Here is a 22,438-nt window from a genome sequence, read left to right on the forward strand (position 1 = left end):
AACTAAACTGAATGCTGGGAGAAAGAAGGCAGAGTCAATGAGATGCCATGTAGCCACTGAAGGAGACAGATGCCCAGGAACTTTACTGGTAAACCATAAGCTTCATGGTAAACTATAAAATAATAGAAATGGGTTAATTTAAGATGTAAGAGCTATCTAGAAATATGATTAATCTATTGGCCAAACAGTATTGAAACTAATGTAGTTTCTGTGTGATTATTTTGAGTCTGGGTGGCCAGGAACAACCGAGTGGTCTCTGGCTATAGCAAAGACCCATATTTCTCCAAAAATGCAGTTGTCACTGCATGAACTTTGGCTTACAGTTCCCATACCCACTGTCCTGATGTCCCTTTCTGACCACTGACTGTGGTCTGGGGCTGGGCACAAGCTTGTTCCTCATTTACCAACCCTGAGGTGGGCATTCTGTGGCTAGCAGCCTCACCTGAAATGTAAGCTGACCTTGCCCTACTGCTCTCCACATTTCTCTTCCCCTTTCATCTCTGTGAAGGGCTGTCCTGGCTTTAGGCTATCCCTGCTGCAACGCTCGATCCTGTCAGAAAGACTACATGCCTTCATTAAGGTGCCAGCTCCCTGTGGGGAGAATGGGAGGGGGTTAGTCCACACAGGAATATTGACCAAGCTCATTCCAGTGATGGAAAACAGCTATGGTCCTAGCTGGGTTACTGGGGTGAACAGCCCCATGGATTGGGTTCAGATCAGATCCTGTTCTGCTGCTTCTAGTGATGCCTCTGTCCTTAGTTTCTTCAGAGAAGCCTGGGAAGTTGTCTGTTGTCACAGGATTGCTGGAGTTGGTGGAGGGTCTGGGAATTGCACTCAAAAATGAGCCATAATCTTCACCTTGCACACACTCTCATCATTAGGTATGTGTGTTACCTTGAATAGTTGACCAAAAAGAAACCAGATGATCAGAGCAGCTTTAAAAAATATCTCCCAGGACCCCACCCCATTCCACCCTACCCCACCCATAATATCCCTCAGACTCCAAGCTCCTCAGTCCTGTGGTGTTGTGTGGTACATATGGTGTGGGGGGTATGGTGTGTGTGTGGTGTGTATATGGTGTGTGTGTGTGTGTGTGTGGTGTATGTGGGGTGTGTGAGTATGTTGTATATGATGGTGTATATGTCAGATATGGTATGTATGTGGTGAATGTTTGTGCTGTGTGTGGTTGCTGTAGATCCCAGGTGACAGTCCTTTAGATAGTTCTATTTACTCCATGGTGTCCAAGGATGCCTTCTCCATTGCTCCATTTTTATTAATGTCCATCTAATGACATCAAAGCGACGTACTGTGATCTCCCTAACCATCCCAATGCTGGGTACAGCTTCAGCCTTTCAGCTTCTCATCCATTGGCCATACTTGCCCTGGACAAAGTTCATGTTCAAGGCCTTGCTTTGCCTCTGGTCTATGCCCTGTGGAGTTCCTTTCCAGAAGAGAGATTCTAGATGTAGCTAGATGATTCTTTATTTTGGGGAGTCTGGTGCATTGTGGGATATAACAGCATCTGGCTTGCTGCATGTCACAGTGTACTCTAAAGCATGGTAGCCAACTCTCTCTCCAGACTTAACCTGAAGTACCCAGGAGCCAACTCACCTCCCATCAACAAGCTTGGTGTTAAAGGAAAAACTGAAAAATAGATGCTCTGTGGACATCAGAGGTATCCCAAAGAGTCAGGACGAAATTGAGTATGGCAGTACCTAAGAGTACTGAGTTCAGTGAATGAGTACCACAAAGGGAGTCAGGAACACTAAGCTGGAGTTCCAGCACCTGTGCTAAATGGTCTCAGCCCCTCCGCTCTGAGGTGAGATGACTATCATGACTCACCTGCCAGGCTCAAACAGAAAGTGGTCTATAAATGCCTGCCAGGTTTGTCACTCTGTCGGGGGACGGGGGAGCACTGGGGAATCCTACTTTGTGTAGTGTCTTAGTCACTGTTCTGTTGCTGTGAACAACATGACTAAGGAAACTCTTACGAAAGGAAGCACATATCTGAGTGCTTGCGTGCAGTTCCAGAGGGCTGGTCCATGACTGGCATGGTGGGTGTTGCAGCACATAGCCAGCCATGGCCTGGAACTTCCCTGAGAGCAGAAGATGCAGGCCCAGCCAGCAGAGCCTGCCCTCTGCTGTCCCATACTTTTGCACCAGATCCATCTTTTATGCTCAGCTCCCCCATGAGCCTCTGACCCATCTTGGTTGACCCACTTACTGCTCCATTGAAGGTGGCTGAGATCTCAGGGTGATGGTGACATAAATCCAAGCATGTCTCTAAACACATACACTCACAATGCCCTGCATGGATGACCCAGCTTTGTATGCCTGGCGCATGCCAGGAGGGTCCTCTACACTCTATTCCCTCTTGCTTAGAACATGTTGTACCTGCATGGGACCCCCAGGGCTTCATATTTCCTCATCTGCAGCGAGAGCCTGGGAAGGATTTGCTAAATGAGCTCTGCTCAGGGTGTCCCCTCATGCCTGGAACTCTGGAGTGGGGTAGTTGTTACTAGAGTCCAATTCGTTCTGTGGTCTGTGTCTGCAGGAGAAGTATGTGGAGGAGCTGGCCGCTGTGAGGCAAACGCTGCAGGCAGACCTGGAGACATCCATCCGGCGCATCGCAGACTTGCAGGCAGCATTGGAAGAGGTTGCGTCTAGTGATAGTGATACAGAAAGGTAACTAAGGATGGCTGGGTCAGAGGTGGGATCCCTGCAGAGCTCTGTCGTTCCTAGAAGTCCCAGGCTGCATCTTCTAAGGTCCCAAAATGCTTGAGGGTTGCAGGCATAGCTGATTTGTTTGGACTGAAAGAAGAGAGATGACGAAGTCCTTGTCACCTGTGAAGCATGGGACTTGGCTTGTTGGACATGAGCAAGGCAGATTGAAAGAGAGCAGTGAGGGGCCATAGAGACGCTGCTTGTCCAGTCTAGGCCTGTGCTCATCACGTTCTTGTTGCTGTGACACAACCTAATTGGCCACTTAAGTGTGGGCTCAGGGGCTACAGTCCATCTTGGCAGGAAGGAGTGGTGGCCTATTCCCCTGCTGTCCCTGCCCTCCCAGGGTGTCTGCCAGCACTATGCCTGTTCCTGCATTGTTTCTGCCCCACTGCAGTCTCTATGGCTCAGCCTGTGGCATAGGCTTGTGGTGGGCAGCCTGAAGGTGTGGCTCCCTCCTGATGGCCCTGCTGCCTCTGTCCCCACCTACAGGACTGCACTGAGAACCTGCCAGTCCCAATCCATTTGCTCTTCTTTACTACTGCAGGCCTTGGGGAGAAAGTGTTTTTACTCCAAGGCCCCTGGCTTCTGGGACATTCCAAGTCACAGGGCACCTTAGCTCGGTGTAGAGTCGGAACCCAGCTTAAGAAATTTTGCAAATCTCTTTTCATTAAAGAAAAGTTTTGACTTTGAGAAATGTGCTTACTATGCAGCCCTGGCTAGCCTAGAACTTACCATGTGTACCAGGCTGCCTTTGAACTCACAGAGATCCCCCAGCCTCTGCCTTCTGAGTGCCACCACTCCTGCAGTTAGGGTTCAAGCCTGGCAGGTGAGGTGAGGCAGACAGAGAGGGTTACAGGTCTACCATGATTTTTTTCATGGGAAGAGCCAGAAATCAGGGTTTGAGATGAGCACCGAGCCTGGAGCCTGGGTTTGTTGAATGACTAAGGGATGGAGAACAGTTCAGGAATCCCGGGGCTGTCTTCACACAGCCTGCATGCTGGGGTGTGTATATAAATGGTTAGATAAATTCATACAAATTCAGAAACAGAAGCATGTGCCTGGCTCTGTGGGAAATGAAAAGGCCTCTGATGGCAGGTGACCACTGGGGTAAGTGGCCCCAGGTCACTAAGGAGGAAGCAGTATAGACCCAGGAGAGGAGATTTTGAGGAAAAATGAACAAGGACCAAGAGAGGAATGTTCTAGAAAGCACCAGAGACTTTCATTAATTTCTTTCTTAAGGGAAGAGAGGGTTGACTCATAGGCGTGACCTCTTGTAGAAGGCAGTGTGTCAGATAGGAAGACGCAGGGCATACAGCCTGGCACGTTCACATTCTGGACCAGAAGCTGGGGTCACCTTTGAGGGTGACACAGCTCCAAGACTCTGCCTTATTTCCACAGTCCCTAGAGCATCTGAGGTCACCATCTGAACACAGTGAAGCATCCCATGGCAGGATTGTGTCAGATTCAGGTCCTGGAGGAGGGCTTTCAGGCTAGAGGCTCAGTTTTTCACCCTTTTCCATTCTTCACCCTCCCCTCTCCCTCTTTCTTCTCTCATGACACTTTGCTGAAGCCCACTGAGACTCTCAGTTCTCCAGACAGTGGGAAGCAAAAGACATTCACAGAAGAGTCCTGGCTTGTTCCAACAAGTCAATGGGTGCTCAGATCCGCTGTTCGCCACTGTTTTGGTTAGGGTTTCTATTGCTGGTCATCACCACAACCAGAATCAACTTGGTGAGGAGATGGTTTATTTCAGCTCATTTCTACATCACAGTCCATCATCAAAGGAGGTCAGACCAGGGACTCAAGGCAGGAACCTGGAGACAAGAACTGAAGCTGACACCATGGAGGAATGCTGTTTGCTGACTTGCTCCTGATCACTGGTTCAGGTTGCTTTCTTATGACATCCAGGACCACTTGTCTAGGGGTGCCACCACCCACAGTCATTAGTCAAGGAAATCCCCCACAGACTCATCTATGGGACACTCCAATGGAGGTTCCTCTTCCAAGACCACTCTAATTTGTGTCAAGCCGACAAGAAAATGACCAGGACAACCCAGGAGGAACAGCACTGACTATCGGAGACAAAGAGAAGAATGTGTTGCACTGTTTTAGGTCTGCTGCACAGAACAGGGCTCCCAGCTGCTGCCCGGGGCCAGCACAGTGCCCATGTCAGCAGCACGAAGCTCTATGCTGTACCTGCTTATCTTGAATAAGAGATTCAGATTGGAGCCTGAAGGATTGGTCCTAAATACTTCTTTATAAATTCTCAATTAGGGTTCAGACCACTGGGGTGGGAAAGGAAGAGAGAGGTGGGAGAAGTCAAGGGTGAGAGAAAAACCTAACTCTCCAAACTGCCAGATGAGAGTTTTTGAGCGACTCGTTCACATTATGCCAAATCACAATTCCACAATTCACATGGAATTAGATCTTAATGAAGCAGGCCTTGCAGGCTGGGAGCAGAGATAGCTCACAGATGTGCTCAGAAAGTCAGGCAGCACACAGCGGTGCTTAAGCCTGTACGACTATGCACCAGGGGCTGGCATTGTTGGCTAGACTGTGTGACTCTGCACCAGGAGCTGGCATTGTCAGCTAGACTGTGGCATTAGCCTCCTTAGATTAATGGGGGAAATGTTGTCAGTTTGTCCCGTAGGCTTGGAAGATGCTCATTAGTCATGAAAGGACTGCATTGGCTGACAGGTGACCCCATCTATGCCTGGCCCTAGAATCTGCAGCTGCTCTGCCTGTTGCCTTTCCTGGGGATGCGGTAGGATGCGGAGGGGTTTGCAGGTTACCCTTGACTTCAGAGTCACAGATCCAAGTGTGTCAGTTCCTGCTGGGCCCATCTGAGATGGACACTCTGGGAGTGAGCGAGCATGTCCTGGGAGGCTGGGGAGACCGGAAGCAGGACACTCCTCAACTCACACATCCTAATAACCAGTTTGACATCAGGCTGTGGAGGGGATGGGGCAGATCTGGATGGAACTAGAAACCGGCCCCCTGATAATATATTGTGAGTCAACTACTCACTAGTAAGCCCTTGCCCTGGCCAGAACGTGAAGTCTCCCACTGTATGAGAAGACAGTGTTCTCCTCATGGCTCTTTCCTTGTAGCTGCCCCCATGAGTGATGAACATGACCTGACATGGAAGAACAGCTTGACTGAGCTCTCCATTTATCTAAGAAGGCTGACACTCAGAGTCACAGTGCAAGTCCCTGTGTCCTGTAGTATGTGTTTAAACAGTGCTGTGCAGGTTGCCTGGCTTTCTAAGCATGATTGTATCCAACACATAGCTGATAAGATAGATTCCTGGACAACAAATGCTCCCACAATTCACTGTGTCTATTTCCAACAGCACAGGAACCGGTGATGATGATGCCGTGTGCCCTTCCTGGAAGACAATTGTTACTGCTTGGCACTCCCTGATAGGAATCTCTGGGCTCCTACCACTATCTTTCCAAAATTAAAGATAAGGAAACTGAGTCTCACAGGTGTCAAAATGATACATGTGTTAAGTGATGGAGCTATGCCTTGGTTTTGAGGCTTGCCTTACTGCCAGCTAACGGTGGCTTTGTTATCACATAGGACATGCCATATGTCCTTTATCTCATATCAAGGTCTCTGTTCTCATCTGGGCTGCCATGATGGTGAGCTTCTGTCAGTCACTGACACAGAGCAAATGAATCCAGGCCTTGCTTCCCAGGCTGTGTTTGCATTTAGACTGCGGCTGTCAGGCAAAGGTGCCCCGAAGGAATATATTAGAAGACATTTAATCAATTACCTTGATCCTCACCAATGCCTCTTTAAAAATTCTTGGCACGAGTTCCTTTTGGAAAACAATACTGACCGAGATGTCAGAAAGAACTGCCAACACCAGCCAAGGGCTGGGGTTTGCGTCTTGCCTGTGCAACTAACCAGGTCAGCACCACGGACAGCTCTTCTGGTCTCCAGTTGCCCTTAAGAGAGGATAACTAACTTGAATGTGGCCTTCTCCAAGCACAGGCTTGGTGGGGGTTGTGGGGAGTAGCTTCAGTGATGGTGGCTACAATTTGTTTCTTGTGAGATGGATTCAGCTCTATCACCTCTCCCACAATGGTGGACTACATGGTGCACTCTTGAGGCATGGAAAACCCAGATCTCCCTGCTCAGCGAGAAAATGTCATGGACTCGGACCATCAGAGCAATCTGCCGGAGCATGAAGGCCAAACCCATATGAAGATTCTGCTAACAAAGTTGTGTGTGGAGTAGGAGCCACAGAGGGGGAAGCATCCAGGGGTGGCCAAGAAAGGGACCAATGATTTCCAGTGGGTTAAAAGAGCAAGAGAAAGAGGAGGATGGTCACATAGAGGAGGCTGCAGCAAGTTAACCAGCCCAGTGGCCTGCAGCAGAAAGAAAATCAGGGAACAAACACCATGGCCTCTCTGCCTTAGTGGCTGAGCCCATTGGGAAGTCAGATAGTCAGGAAGCACATGGATGGGACTCACAGGCTCAGTGGAATCTGTTATGACAAAGCAGGTCCAAAAGCATCACACAGCCAGTGTGACAAGCATGACAGCAGACAGTAGCCATGTCTCTATAGGAAAGAGTTCCTCCAGGAGGCAGGTAGTGGCTCTGAATGCTGAGTCCCCACAGCAGCCCTCAGGGATTCAGACTGGATGAGTGTCAGCACCCACGCGTGCTCTGTTGTCGGGTCGACTGTCCAGAGCTGCCCCAGTGGGTCCAAGTAGTGTAGGTTTCAAACTGAGAATGAGCCCTCACTGAGAGGGAAATGAGTCCTTGAGATTAGACATTCACATGTGGGTTCTGAGGACCCTACTGCCCTATCTCCATGCAGTCCGGCACCAAAAAAAAGCTGTGCTGCCACTGGGTCAGGAGATGAAAGCTTGCAGCAGCTGTGCTCTGTGTAACATGGAGGCAGTGACGGGCAAGCCTTTATAGTAAAAATAGGGAGGGGCCAGAAGACAGCACAATGCCCATAGTGCTTGCAATACTTCTTTTAAAACAACATAAAATGCCAGGGGGCTGGTCCATGCTTTGTGATGCTAGCACTTGGGGAGGCAGAGACAGGAGGCTCCTTGAAATCCGATGCCTGGGCAGTATTCTTGGTGAACTCCAGCCAGTGAGACTCTGCCTCAAAATACAAAGGTGAATGACTCCTGAGGAAAGATAAGGCTGATCTCAGAACACACACACACACACAGACATGTACATGCACACCCACATTCAAATGCACATCCTCTTTCTCTCTCACGCATGCATGCACGCACGCGCACACACACACACACACACACACTCATTTTCTCTTTCTCTCTCTCTTTTTCACACATACATTCAAATGTGCATGATCTCTCTCACACACACACATTAAAATACACATGCTTTCTCTCACACACATACACACACTCTTTCTCTCTCTCTCTTTTTCAAACACACATACACACACACACACGTACATGCACACCCACATTCAAATGCACATTCTCTGTCTCTCTCTCTGTCTCTGTCTCTCTCTCTGTCTCTCCCTCTCTTTTTCTCTCCCTCTCTCCCTCTCTCACACACACACTCGATATAAACAATAGTTTGTTGCGGCTGTGGTGCCGTGGTCCCTTGCTATTGAACTGATCAAGTTCGGTCTGTGGCTCTCTGGTCTGTGAGTCACGGTTTGGAAGAATGTAGAAGACATGCCTGTGGTCCATGAGGGCATCAGTCTACTGGGGAGGTGGTTGGAAATATGAGGCCTCTAGGGAGGCAGATCTCTAGAGGAAGAAAGGAACAACAAGCACATCTCCTCAGGCCTGCCCAAATCCCAGCAGATGTTGTGGCTGGAGGTGCAGTCTGAGGACTCAGAGTTAAGGCAACTTACATGCAGGGGTTTTTGGTCTTGCCTGCTCCCCATTTGGTGGCTGTGGCAAACTGACTATCAGCATGCCCTATGATCATCACAGAGCTGGAAGTTCAGTGCCCTTGCATAAGAGTGCACTAACTTCATCTATAAAATAGAGGCAGGAGGTGTGGGCAGAGTGTGTGAACAGTGTTTCTCCCTCAAGAATAGCTACTGATGTAATTAGATTAGGATTTCCCCACAATGCCTCGGGAAGCTATCCTGCCTATGTGTCTTGATTTGTTGGTTTTCCAAAGAATACGAGGCAAGCTCCAGACGTTTAGTCAATAACTATATGATTAATACCAGCAGTGCCAGTTGCATCTCAAAATTTTGTTTGATTTTGTTTTTTCTCTCTGAGTGTTTGGCCTACATATATGTCTGTTTACCATGTGTGTTCCTGGTGCCCTTGGAAGTAAGAAGAAAGCATTGGAACCCCTGGAACTGTTGTCAGATGGTTATGAGCACCCATGTGGGTGCTGGAAGTTGAACCCGAGTCCTCTAGAAGAGTAGCCAGTGCTCTCAACCAGAGCCTCACCCCAGTTGTGTTTTTAAAGGGTGGTGATAATGGCTTCCCCCGTTCCCCAGGAACTGTGCTGAACAAGTGCAGAGGCAGACACCCCTATATTAGTAATCACTCATGGTTTGCAAAGGGAGACTGAGGACTCATGAGGACAACTCACTGCCCTACAACCACACAGAGACTAAGGGAGGAAATGTGATGCAAACCCAGGCATGTGTAGTGTTGGAGACCAGGTCCCCAGCCCTGGCTGCACAATCATGACAGGCCATTTCTTGTATCTCTCCTAGTGTCCAGACGGCCGTGGACTGTGGCAGCCGCAGCAGAAAAGAGGAGTAAGTAAGCCCCATGTAGCTTACAGAGGGAAGCCCTGGCTCTGTGTGTGCAGCTGGCAAGGAGAAAGTCTGCTTCCACCCAGAGAACTCTCTGCAATGCCTGTGAAGTTCTGGGTTCCTGGTCTAGCATGGGCCTCATGGGAGCACACTCTGTCTACCTGCCTGACTTAGCTCAGACAGAGGGAAGTCATGGGTGACCATATCACTATCCCCCACACCTTCAGTGGCTCCCTGTTGCCCAGAGAGACCTTTCAGAGAGGCACCTGTGCTCCATGCTGGCCTCTGATCCTCTGCTTCCTGCTTTTCTACTGTCTGTGTCCTGACCTTTCCTGACCTGCACACCTGTGTGGACGCTATTCCCACCATGCCCTCATCTTCCATGGCAGGGCTAGCTGCCACCCTGACCTCATTTTTCATTCAGGAAGGAAATGGGGGTTCCTTTCTCAATCTGTGAGCTGGCCCTCTGCCCCTCTCTGTACATGGCAATGGAGCCTTCATTTCATGGCTTCTCACAGCCATATGTATCCCCTCTGCTAGGAAGCCATATTGAGGACAGGATTAATGTCAAGCCCCTATCCTGTGGTGATGGACTCAGTGTCACATAAACAAGCCACACATTTGTGCATGTATGGGCCCATGGGCGCTTGCGTGTGCACACACACATATGAGTAGCTGTGCAGCCTTCCCCTGGTAAAAAGAAGACCCAACTTGCCAAGGTGATCCTCAAAGGGTAAGGGAGGACTGAGGACCTTCACCCCTGCATATCCCATGAACGTATCATTTGGTACAAAATTCAATGGCAAGCTTGACATCTCAGTGTGTGTGTGTGTGTGTGTGTGTGTGTGTGTGTGTGCTCGTGCATGCACGCGTGCACACACATCCCCAAGAGTGCTATGGTTAAATCTAAGGGTACTGGCATGAAAGCAAGTGAGTTTTCCACCCAGGCTTCATCAGGCACCAGTTTGGTGACCTTAGCTACGTTCTAGCTTGGTCCCCCCAAGTGCCAGTGCTTCCTCCCATTTCACAGGCCGGTACCAGTTCTCTGTCTACGGCATTGCCTGTAGACTGCTCTGCAGGGCCCAGGCTCACAGCGTGTAGTGATGGTCCTTACTGTGGTTGCCAGTGTGATCATTGTCCTATCTTTGGCTTATAGGGACAATGTCTCTGTCATCAGCTCCCAGCCCGAGGGTAGTCTACAGTCCTGGATGAGCTGCTCCCTGTCCCTAGCCACAGATGCCGTGAGGACGCCCTCTCGGCAGTCGGCCGTCAGCAGCTCTCTCCTCAGTCCCAGGTAAGAGCCCTGGCCTGTGGCCTGGCTGACGGCTCAAAGGCTAATGCTTACAGGCAGGGGGCCCACACCTTCCCAGCTGTGTGGCTGCTTTAAGGGGGTTGCTTGTCCTCTCAGGGGCTGAGAAGTGTGAGTCTGATGCTGGTCACCAACTCATATAGCAGTAAGGATGCAGCTGCCACACAGACATCCACAAGGCATGGAGCATCGGTTACTCTAAACAGTTCAGTGTGGACAAGGAATTCTTTATCGCTGCTCCTGTCTCGGGTGTCACACTAGCGAGTCTTTGGTTTATAAATAAGCATGGTCAGCTATGGTTTTGTTTCACTTTTAGCTGTTGTTTTTGAGTGGAGTCATAAAGAAAATTGAACTAAAGTCAGGCACACTGGTTCAGTGCCCTTTATCTCAGCTGCTGTGGAGGTTGAGGCAGGGGGATTTCTTTCTTTTTTTTTTTTTTGGTTTTTCGAGACAAGGTTTCTCTGTGGTTTTGGAACCTGTCCTGGAACTAGCTCTTGTAGACCAGGCTGGTCTCGAACTCACAGAGATCCGCCTGCCTCTGCCTCCTGAGTGCTGGGATTCAGGGGGATTTCTTGAGCTGAGAAATTTGTAGACACCTTGTGATATAGTGAGCTATAGACTTCACAAGATAAAAAAAAAAAGTATCTATTGAGCTATGTTTCTCATGGGAAATTTGACTAAGTTTTGAATGTAAGATTTTATAATCTTGGGGTGGGTGCCACAGCCCAGCAGGACTTGCCTAGAATCAGAGCTCAGTGCCCAGCACCCACACTGAGCAGATCACAGCCGCCTGTAACTTCAGCTCTGGGGACTGAATGGCCTTTTCTGGACCCCTAGGGCAATTGCATTCAAGTGTACATACACAATTTAGACACACAAGCCTACAAATAATTAAGAATGCAAAAAAGGTTTTTAATTATTTTATTTTGTGATCATATGATTACATCATTTCTCACTTCCCTTTCCTCCCTCTGAACTCTCCTATATAACCCTCCTTGTTTTCTTTCAAATTTATGGTTTCTTTCTCATTAATTGTTGTTATATACATATATGTATGTGTGCGTGCATGTACATGTATTCCTAAATACATGTAGACCAGCTCAGTTGGAATAAAGTCAGTTGTATGTGTATATTTTCAGGGCTTACCATTTGGTATTGGATGCTCAGCTGGTGTGCTCTTCTCTGGGAAAGATGATTTATCACGCTCTCAGCATTCCTTAGTTGCCTCCAGTTCTCTGTGTGGGGTTGAGGCCTCATGGTCCACGCCCACATACCACCATCCACTTTAGCGTGTCTATTGGGGTCATTCTTGTCAGGTCATGTTTGGGCAGTTGTATTGGTGGTATGTTGTGGATGCAGCTTCTGACGTTGCTAGGAAACACAGTCTTACAGAGAACTCCCGATCCTTTGCTCTTGGAATCTCTCTGCTCCTTCTTCTCAGTGGTCTCCAAATCTTAGGTTCAGGTGTTGTATTGTTGATGTATCTGTTGAGATTAGGTTCCGTAGCTCTGCATTTTGATTGGTTGTAGCTTCCTGTATCCATGTCCATATGTTACAAAGAGAGGTTTTCTTGATGAGGACTGAGAACTACACTTATCTGTGGTTGTAAGGACAGATACTTAGAGTGTAGTTTGGGTTTATGCTGGTTTAATAAAGTAACAGTTGGAGGGTCTTCTCCAAGATCCATGCCCGGTAGCCCTGTGTAGCTGGCTAGGTTTCCAGTACCAGGCAGTATTTCCCTCTTGTTCAGCAAGCCTTAAGTCCAATCAGAGAGCTGTTGGTTACACCGAGGTACGCCTGCCACTCCTGCTCCTGATGCTACCATGCCGTACTGCTCACTGTCATATGTCATATTCAGTCCAGAGGCGTCAAGCTGGGTAGGACTGTCTGCTGCTTCCCTCACTCATCTGGAAGCCTGTGGGGCTCCTTCTGTACCATGAAAGCTAGTCCTTGGGAAGGAGGCACCCAGGTCAGTTCCAACTCAGGTCCTCTGGGTTACGTCCAAAGTGCGTGGTGTCTTCAGCAATAGGGACGTATCTCTGAAGGCAGCCAAGGGCAACAGCAATAGCCTACAATGCTTTGGGAGTCTCTCGGATAACCCCGACCAACAACCCAAAAGGGATCTTTTTATGCCTGGTGTTGGAAGTTGCATTAGATGGTCTTTGGCTTTGAAGAGCATTGTTAGCTCTAATGAAAAATTATTTAAGCTGCATAGGTTGATTCAGTCACTGGCTGTGTGCTTTATAGGTACTTTCAGATAGTTCATCGTTGAGTCCTATGACTTTTCAGACATCCCTCCTGTTATGTTACCTTCCTCCCGCCTTCTTCTGTACGCGTCTCCCTCCGCTCCCCTAATTAGAGTCGCCCTTTTCTCATTTCCTCTCTCACATCATTTGTATTCTGCTTGGTCCCCACCCACACCCGCAGTGGTCTTGTTTTACTTTCCTGGATTCTGCAGGATCTTTATTCTCATTCTGAAGATCTGTGTTGAAATATCTGCGGCAGGGCTGTGTCCCCGGCACCCAGCCGCCCACATGGCTAGCTTATGCCCCGAAATAATTACACGGAAACTGTATTCTTTTGAACACTGCCTAGCCCATTAGTTCCAGCCTCTTATTGGCTAGCTCTTACATATTGATCTAACCCATTTTTAATATTTTGTGTAGTACCACGAGCTGGCTTACCAGGAAAGATCTTAACCTGCTTCTGTCGGGAGTGGGAAAATCATGGCGACTCCCTCACTCGGCTTCTTTCTCCCAGCATTCTGTCTGTTTACTCCACCCACCTAAGGGCTGGCCTATAAATGGGCCAAGGCAGTTTCTTTATTAAATGAAAGTAACTCCTCCATCAGATCTGGAACTGGGGGCCTCTGGTGAAATAGAGCACGTGACACTTGTCTGGTTTGGTTACCTCACTTAACATGATCTTTCGTAGCTCCATCCATTTGCCTGAAAAGTTCGTTTTTCTCTCTTTTCCACAGTGTGAGTAGAGCAGCAGAGAGCTTGACAATGGCTAAGCAAAGATGCAAAGTCCTTTGGGCATATGCCAAGGCATGGTATGGCTGGGTCATATAGTAGATTTATTTTGTTTTTTGAGGGTTCTTCACACTAATAACCATAGTGGCTTCACCAGTTTGCAGTCCCACCTACCATTTGGTGATAATTCAAAGTAGGATGCCTACAAATCCGTGAGGTTGCCAGTAGCAAACTCCCCACTGGATGTCACCACCTTCCCCAATGGTGTGACTTCTGTCCTTTGCTCTCTGCATTTCCGCTGTGTTTCTCTGTGCTCACTTATTTTCCCTTGCAAGGGTGACCCTGGTGTGATCAGGGCCTAATGTCTGTGAGTCAGAAACAATGGGTCCAGCAGATATGAAATTAAGATGAACCACTCCCTGCTGCTGTGGTGGCAAAGGGACCGGAGTGACAGATAGGAAAGCAACCACCATATGGAACAGACCCAGACAAGCCCAATCTGCTCTGACCACCTTTGCCAGGAAGTGGGGTATCTCAGCAGACCCTTGTTGGGACATGCTCAGCCAATGGCAGCTGCCTGAAGAATATCTCAGGTTGAAATATATGATGCAAGAAACATTAAATTGAGGGGCTTAGAATGGGGACATGTGGGTCCCTCACAAGGCCCAGGTTACCTGATTATATCAGTATAGAGAAAAATCCACTGTGTAGAAGAGGATACATCTTCCCTTCCGCTGAGTCCACTGTCTGTGGTGAAGTCAGAAAGTGGTGACCATGTCTGAGGACCCATCACCAATCACTGTGCTCCAAGGTGTTTGGCCCCCATTTGCATAAGAGAGAGTGGGTTGGGGGTCAATGCGTGGTCTGTAGGCAGAGCTCACAATTCCAATCCTTTGTCATGAGTTGGGCAAGTCACTTGACCTCTCTGCTCTTGTGCCCTCGTGAGGAAGTCAGGGCCGTTGTCAGGTATCATAAGATGAAGATTGAACGAGCTGACTTCCGGAGCTGGTATCTAGAAAGAGCTCTGCCAGGTGCTGTGCTAAGAACACAAGCATTTACCTGGTGCCCCGAGGAATCCCAGGAGGTGGCCGACTCTGCTCAACTGTCTGAGGACCAGAGAGGGTGAGCATGTCTGACCCTCATTCAGGCAGAGCATCTCCGGAGGCCCCAGGCAATGCCCTCCAGCATCTCCTGAGCTCCCTGCTCTGCCCCCTGCTAGTCCTGGGTCAAGTCACCTGTATCCAGCATGGAGGTGTATGTGCTGGTACATTTGCAGTAAGGGACCCCTTGCCCATAGCCTTGATGTCTCTGTCCCCAGGGCTGGTTTGCAAGCTATAGTCCATAAATACTCTCTAAGAAAATGAATAACTGACCAGAGTACAGAGTTTGGAGTAGAAATATAAATTATATTTGGCAATAGTTTACCATTTGCTGTGACCAGAGAGGGCCAGTGATTCACTCAGTGTCTCACATCAAACAAGGGGAAAGGCCTGGTTTTGAACCTAGGTGCGAATTCCTCCAATGCCGCTGTCTGTACATGCCTCACCTCAAATTGCTCACCTGGTAGAGAATTCTAGAATCAATTATTCATGCTAACAATGCCTAAGGATTAATATGCAACACAGTCAGGAGTGCTTAGGTAAGGGCTTGCTGGATGCCAGACTCTGGGTATAAAGTCCTGAAATACTGGAATGTTTTTCTTTATTTTTTTTTAAAAATCATCTTACTACTATCTTATTCTTTAATTTATTCATATTATGTTATTCAATTCAATTCATATTCATGTTATACTATATATATATAGTATATATATATATATTAATTATATACATCCACCAGTACCTCCTTCCAGTTCCCCAGAATGGCCCACCTAAACTCCCTCCCAGCTTCTATCCCACAGCCTGCACAGTACATTAGCCACAGGAGAGTGTCCTGGTTTCTCTACGGTTTGCACCTGAACTGACTGGTGCCCTCAGCAGCAGGGTCTTCCTGTGTAGTTAGGATGGACATCCAAGAACAACGCTAATAGCTCATGCAGGTTTGGGGACCTCTGAGCCCTCCCTGACTCATGACTGCTAAGGAGGTGTCCCATGCCTGGCTATGACAATTCCACTTCACACATGTCTTCTGGAAATCACATTGTCTACCCATGTACAGGAGCATCTGTTTAAACCGGTGTGTGTGTGCGTGTGTGGTGTATCATATTTTCTTAATTAACTTATAATTAATTAATTAATTAAACTAGTGGCTTTCCAAGGCTTCCTCATGTACCCTTGGCTTTTATTATCCTCCCCCCAACACCCACACACTCTCTCCTCTAAAATATTCCTCTCTCTGCTTAACCTTTAACCCTGTGGCTCTTGTCTCTCTTTCCATGGCAACAGTATTCTGTTGTCCCCTCTGGTTGACTATTTCCTTTCACCGGAAGATCCTAGGTTTCCATGCAGTTTTTTCAGGCGCCCTTCATTTTGGCTAAGCCTTCCCCTTCCTATGCTTGAGCCTTTCTGTCCTCACTTTTCCTCTGCCCTTCCCTTTTACTTGTATTTTCCCATCCCACCTCTCTTTGCTGTCCACCCCAGGAGCCTGTTTCTGGTTTCTTAGCTTCCACTTGTATCAGGTTAAGCATATAAAACAAAAGATTCAAAGAGAGGACTCTCGTGAGTGGGAGCATGCGGGGTTTGACTTTTGTGTTTCCAGTTCCATCCATTTATTTGTAAATTTCTTGATTTCATTTTTCTTTACAGCTGAGTAATATTGCCCTGTGTATCTCCAGATCTTCCTCACCTATTCCTACTGATGGATATCTACGCTCGCTCCATTCCCTAGCTGCTAAGAATAGAGCAGCAATGAACATGGCTAAGCAGGCATCCCCATAGTCAGAGAGAGTCTTTGGGGTGCTTGGCTAGGGGTGGGAGAGCTTTTTGAGAAACTTCTGCACTGATATAAAACCAGTGGCTGCACTAGTTCACACTTCCACTAACACCGTGGCCACCTGTAGTTCTCAACTCAGTCATTCTGACTTGAAACCCTTCCTTGAAGCGTGTTTATAACTGAAAATTCTGCAGAGCTATTGTTGGAAGAGAACTCTGTCGTGATTTAGTTCAATGTGCCCACTATAAAGGTAGAGAAACTGAGGACTGCCAATGAAAATCTGTCACCCAAATCGATTGCAAGGGCTGGCTCAAAGGACTTCATTTGCTTGTATCTCCATCTATCTCATCTGTCTGTCTGTCTACATCTATGTATGTATGTATGTATGTATCTACTTACCTACCTATCTATGTCTACATACCTGTCTACCTATGCTGGGGCTACAGCACCCCCGAGGTAGCCTCTGGATGAATACATCTTAGGGCTGAGATCCTTTCCTCATTTACAGACTGGGAACTCAGTTGAGGAGTGATTAAGAGAGTTTTGCACATCAAGAAAGTCTCCCACAGGCATGCCCAGAAACCCGTTATCACAGATAACCACCACTACCTGTTTTCAAAAACTATGAACAATGAATATGCTAATTACCCAGGGAATATGCTAACTGCCTGGTGGTTATGCTAACCACTTGGTGAATATTCTGATCACCTTGTTGATATGTTAATCACCTAGTTAATATGCTGATAATCTGGTGAATATGCTAATCACAGTGGCTATTTCTCTGTCCTCTCTTATACAGAGACTTTCTGCACGTGGGTTCTTATCACACAGAATTTTAGACTCCTTTCCCCCTACAAGGGACTAGAATTTAAACCTATGTGCAGTTTCAGATAACTATTTGTGGCTGGATTTAAAGTATCTAAGCTGAGAGTTTCAAAAGAAACATCCACTAGAAAAAAAAATTGAATAGCAATAAATATTATTATTATGACAAAAAGGGCAATATTAGGTTTTGTCTGAAAAAGTTTGACGAGAAAAAAAAGGATACCATCAAACCTGTATCAGATAAAGGGTTAATTTCCTGTTACTGTGAATAAAACAAAATGAATCACCTTAGGATCATTTTACACATGGGTGTGCATGACTGTTCATCTTAAATACGCAATATTTTAAAAAACTAAGAAGCTAAGGATACAACAGAAGAACACCCCCTACCACTCCCTAACCTTCACTCTCCCGGAAAGGGTCCATCCCTCTTCAGTTTGGTGGGCACCCTTCCATGCCTTTCTCTGCATACTTACTTACAAACGTCTCTCACACTCACAGCCGAGAGTGCTTTTGTGAGCTTTCAGAAGGCATAACCGATGCACTGTGTGGCATGTGCTCCTCATGAGGACGGTATTTCCATCCACAGTGTGCCTGCGGCTCCTTCCTTACAGGCCCTTGACTCTATCTCGTCTTCTTGAATCCCCATGGGAGAGGCTTTATCTAACTGTGATGCCGTAGTTCAGCCTTTGGGGCTTCTTAGATGTTCACCACAGTCTTGCCAGGCTCCAACAAAGCTGTGTCCTTACGTGCTGATTCCCTGGGCCAAGGGCACTTGACTTGAATAGCTGTCTGTCACAAAATCAGCACCATGCCCGCCATAGACAGGGGAGGGTTCCCACACACCTGTGCTTGGCAGGACTCCGTAAATGAGCTTCTTGGACTCTTCCAGTTTTGCTGAAAAAAGAAGGTCACTCTAAGTACAGGAGAGAGAGGGCAGACTTCTGCCAGGAGCTGAGAGCATTGCCGTGTTATTTACAAGAGGACGTCAACGCCAGAGAAATACACCCAAAGCTTTGTGACTTATGGCCAGCTGGGACCAAGCAGCTGCCACTGATAAATGTGAGCCCTGCTGGAGGCAGACACTAAATTACCTCCGCAGCCCCAGAGGGGGAGCTTATGTCTTGGTGGCAACAGTTGACTTGGTTCAGGAACACCTTCAGGACATCTGGCAGGGGTGCTTCCATGGCTGACCAGGGGTGGCTGGGGTGGGGGTTCCCGCTACCTGAGTCCTGCTATGCCCATCACCTGCTTCTGGCCCTCTGAGACTGTCCCCTGCTGGAACCTGTTCAAGTGGGTGGCTCTATCACTTCCTTGCTTTTTGTCTCTAGAGCACTGGGATTCACAAGGATGGTAAGCCTTTACTCCTGCCCCTCACTCCACACCCAACAGAACCCCAGCCTCGGTCACAGGTTGTGTTATGTGCTGGCAGTCCCCAGCCACCTGCACACAGTGCTCAGCGGTGAGAAGTTAACACTCTGTTCCACGCAGCATCCTGCCCTCTCCTGCACCCTTCCCTTTCCTGCCTCCCTGCTCTAGGGCCCTCTCCTTCCTATCTTGCCCAATCACTTCACAGTCTGACTGATTCCTCTCTTCCTCTGTTCACATCCAGACTTCTTGAAAGGGAGGTCTGCATGCCCCCTCTTCACTTCCTCTCTCTATCTATGTGCCCTAGTTTACCTGATCCCCAAACCTGCCCTCACCACCTCACTGGAACTCTCTTTGTTTGTTGTTTGTTTGTTTGTTTTTGTTTTCTTCTTTCTCTTTTCTTTTCTTTTTTTTCCCCTCTGTGTAGCCTTGGCTGTCCTGGAACTCACTAGATAGACCAGGTTTGAACTCAGAGAGCTGTCTGCTTCTGCCTCCCCAGTTCTGGGATTGAATTTGTGCACCACCATGAACTTTCTTATTACGTCAGCAGCTTCCAGAGAGGCGCAGTAGAGCCCCACTCCCCACCCTATTTTCCTGGCGATCCTTCAGTGTCAGAAGCATCCAGCTCTCTGAAGAGCTCTGTTCACAGCCATGCCAACATCTCTCCTCCCAGGGGTCCCTCAAACACCTTTTTGAGTCTCTTCCTTCCCACCCCTCCCCAAAATGCTGGTGTACCCAGGTACTGTCACCCATGTGGCTGCTTCTCTCTCCCCTTACCTGGCTACATTCTCTTGTGACTTTTGACTCCCTGGCTACAGAAGTGTTTGAGTCCAGCACAGTGGCTCTTGTGTTACCCCAGCGAACTTCTTCAGCTGGAGTACCCAGTCTTTCAGGAGAGTGTCTCTCATACCTGCTGTCCCCTAAGGTGTGCTGACGGCAATCGTCCCTCCCACCCACCTGCGTCACCCATGCCGCGGGGGTTCTTCCAGTCACCAGGCCACTCCGGCTGTAGCTCTTGATTCACCTCAGCTTCTTGTCCCCATTTCAGCTGGTCCCTTGCACTCACAGCTACCCCAACACCTGACATCAGTGATTGTCATTCCTCTCCTGGACTCTGGCAAAGTCTTTGCAACCTGCCCTCCTCTATCCCCTCCTCCGTACTTCAGCCTGAGTGGTCCCTCCACAATGGTAATCTGGTTTCCACGGCACAGGCCAAATCTGGCCTTCATCTTGTTTTTGTTAATAAAGTTTTACTAAATCACAGCCTTGCCCACTGTTGGCTTATGATCAACTGCCTTGACATATGCCCTATGGAGTAGCGTTCAAATGTGTAAGCTAGCTGATGGTGCCCTCCAGGGAACACTTGCCCCTGATTGTACTATCACCTTCTCCCTTTTCCCCTTGTGACTTTGCGGCCTTTTTTACGCCTGTTGCTTTGTTCCTCTTTACTCTCTGGCTGTCTTTGCTCTAGTGTGGTCACACTGCCCATGTTTCTTAATTATATCTTTTCTTTTTCCGCCTTACGACTCAGCTCATATATTTCCTGCCATGGAAGCCACCTCTGAGTCCTTGGCAAGCCAAATGCTCCTCCACTGTGCTTCCCAAATGTCCCTCAACCAGTTCTGGCACTCGCTCTACCATGCAGATGAGCTCTGGATGCTGCTGGTCTGTCCCTGGACTCTGAACTCCAAAGGCTCCAAGCCTTGTCTTTGGTTTTCTGGGCCTCACCATATAGTATAGTGTCAGGCTCATAATCAGTGCTTAAAAATAGCCATTGAACAGGGAAGTGCCTGGGGAGCAGATATCTGAAGGTCCCTCACTGGTCAGTTAAAAGGGTGATGCTGATATCCAGAGCCAAGGGCATGCAGGACCTGCTGAGTCCTGTCACAGAGTAAGCACTGTGGAAAATGACAGATGGGCTGTGCTGTAGGGCTGAAGGTCTGGGGTTCATCCCCTAGTGCGTGCTGGAGCAAAAAGCAGGTAGGGAGCCTGACGATAGGTAAACTGAGGCAGGCAAAGAATACACAGAAGGGTGGAGGGAAGGCTGATAGATCTGATTCTCTTTTGCAGGGCGTGGGTAGGCATGCGTGTACCATGGTGCACGTGTGGGAGTCAGAGGACAAGCTCCAGTGTCGGTTCTTGTCTTCCATGTGAAACAAGGTCTTACTATTCACAGATGGGTGCCAGGCTAGCTGAGCCTTGAGCTTCCAGAGCAGGAGGTCAGGGCTAGATATATAGTGGTATCCCATCTCTCTCAGTAGGGAAACGGGCATTGGCGAGCTCTGTTTGAATTATAATGGGTTTAGTTTATTTGGGGACATCTGCCTGGAGTCCTGGAGTCTGCAAGGCTTTCTGGTGGAAATACGTGATGTGAAAAGAGGCTCGAGTTACTCAAACAAACAGGAAAAATGTATTATCCTTTCTAAGGGGAGAGGCACTGGTGACCCAGTCATCCACAGTCATCACTGGTGACTCGTCAGTCATCCACAGTCAGCACTGGTGACCCGTCAGTCATCCACACTCAGCACTGCTGACCTGTCAGTCATCCACGGTCAGCACTGCTGACCTGTCAGTCATCCACACTCAGCACTGCTGACCTCTCAGTCATCCACGGTCATCACTGGTGACCTGTCAGCCATCCACAGTCAGCACTGCTGACCTGTCAGTCATCCACAGTCAGCACTGGTAACCCGTCAGTCATCCACGGTCATCACTGGTGACCCGTCAGTCATCCACAGTCAGCACTGGTGACCCGTCAGTCATCCACAGTCAGCACTGGTGACCTGTCAGTCATCCACAGTCATCATTGGTGACCTGTCAGTCACCCACGGTCAGCACTGGTGACCTGTCAGTCATCCACGGTCAGCACTGGTGACCCGTCAGTCATCCACAATCATCACTGCTGACCTGTCAGTCATCCACAGTCAGCACTGGTAACCTGTCAGTCACCCATGGTCAGCACTGGTAACCTGTCAGTCACCCACGGTCAGCACTGCTAACCTGTCAGTCACCCACGGTCAGCACTGGTAACCTGTCAGTCACCCATGGTCAGCACTGCTGACCTGTCAGTCATCCACGGTCAGCACTGGTGACCTGTCAGTCATCCACGGTCAGCACTGGTGACCTGTCAGTCATCCACGGTCAGCACTGGTGACCTATCAGTCATCCACGGTCAGCACTGTCAGCACTGGTGACCTGTCAGTCACCCACGGTCAGCACTGGTGACCTGTCAGTCATCCACGGTCAGCACTGGTGACCTGTCAGCCATCCACGGTCAACACTGGTGACCTGTCAGTCATCCAGGGTCCATGCTGGGGTTCCGTCAGTCAGCACATAGTCATTGCTGATTGATTACCTGAGGTCAGTCCATAATCAACACTGGGGCATTTGGGGTGCTCTCTGGGTTCACACCTGTGGATGGGTCCCAGTATGGTGGGTGGTGGTGGTCACTATATGAAGCGTTCTACCTCCCACAGTCATGAAGCTCTTAATTGCTATGTGATCCCCTCTGATTACTGCTGTGCTTACTGAATGGATTGCCTCAGTCTGGCTAAAAGATGGCATTGCAACTTTACTCCTCCCTTGGGGTGGGGGGCTTCTTTCTATAAACACTCTGCCCATACTTTTGGCTTGGTA

The 22,438-nt window shown here is 48.6% G+C and overlaps 1 protein-coding gene across 1 annotated transcript in view; it reads left to right on the forward strand.

The window, feature by feature from the left end:
* The window catches only part of Myo18b (myosin XVIIIB), a 208,631-nt gene that overhangs the window by 168,356 nt on the left and 17,837 nt on the right, over positions 1-22,438 (forward strand). Inside the window, exons 40-42 of the mRNA XM_057764761.1 lie at positions 2,555-2,685; positions 9,413-9,457; positions 10,611-10,748. Of these exons, the coding sequence (XP_057620744.1) occupies positions 2,555-2,685; positions 9,413-9,457; positions 10,611-10,748 (314 nt within the window). The remainder of the gene's footprint in view (positions 1-2,554; positions 2,686-9,412; positions 9,458-10,610; positions 10,749-22,438) is intronic.

The sequence above is a fragment of the Chionomys nivalis genome, chromosome 3 (assembly GCF_950005125.1).
Source record: "Chionomys nivalis chromosome 3, mChiNiv1.1, whole genome shotgun sequence".
NCBI classification, from domain to species: Eukaryota; Metazoa; Chordata; class Mammalia; order Rodentia; family Cricetidae; genus Chionomys; species Chionomys nivalis.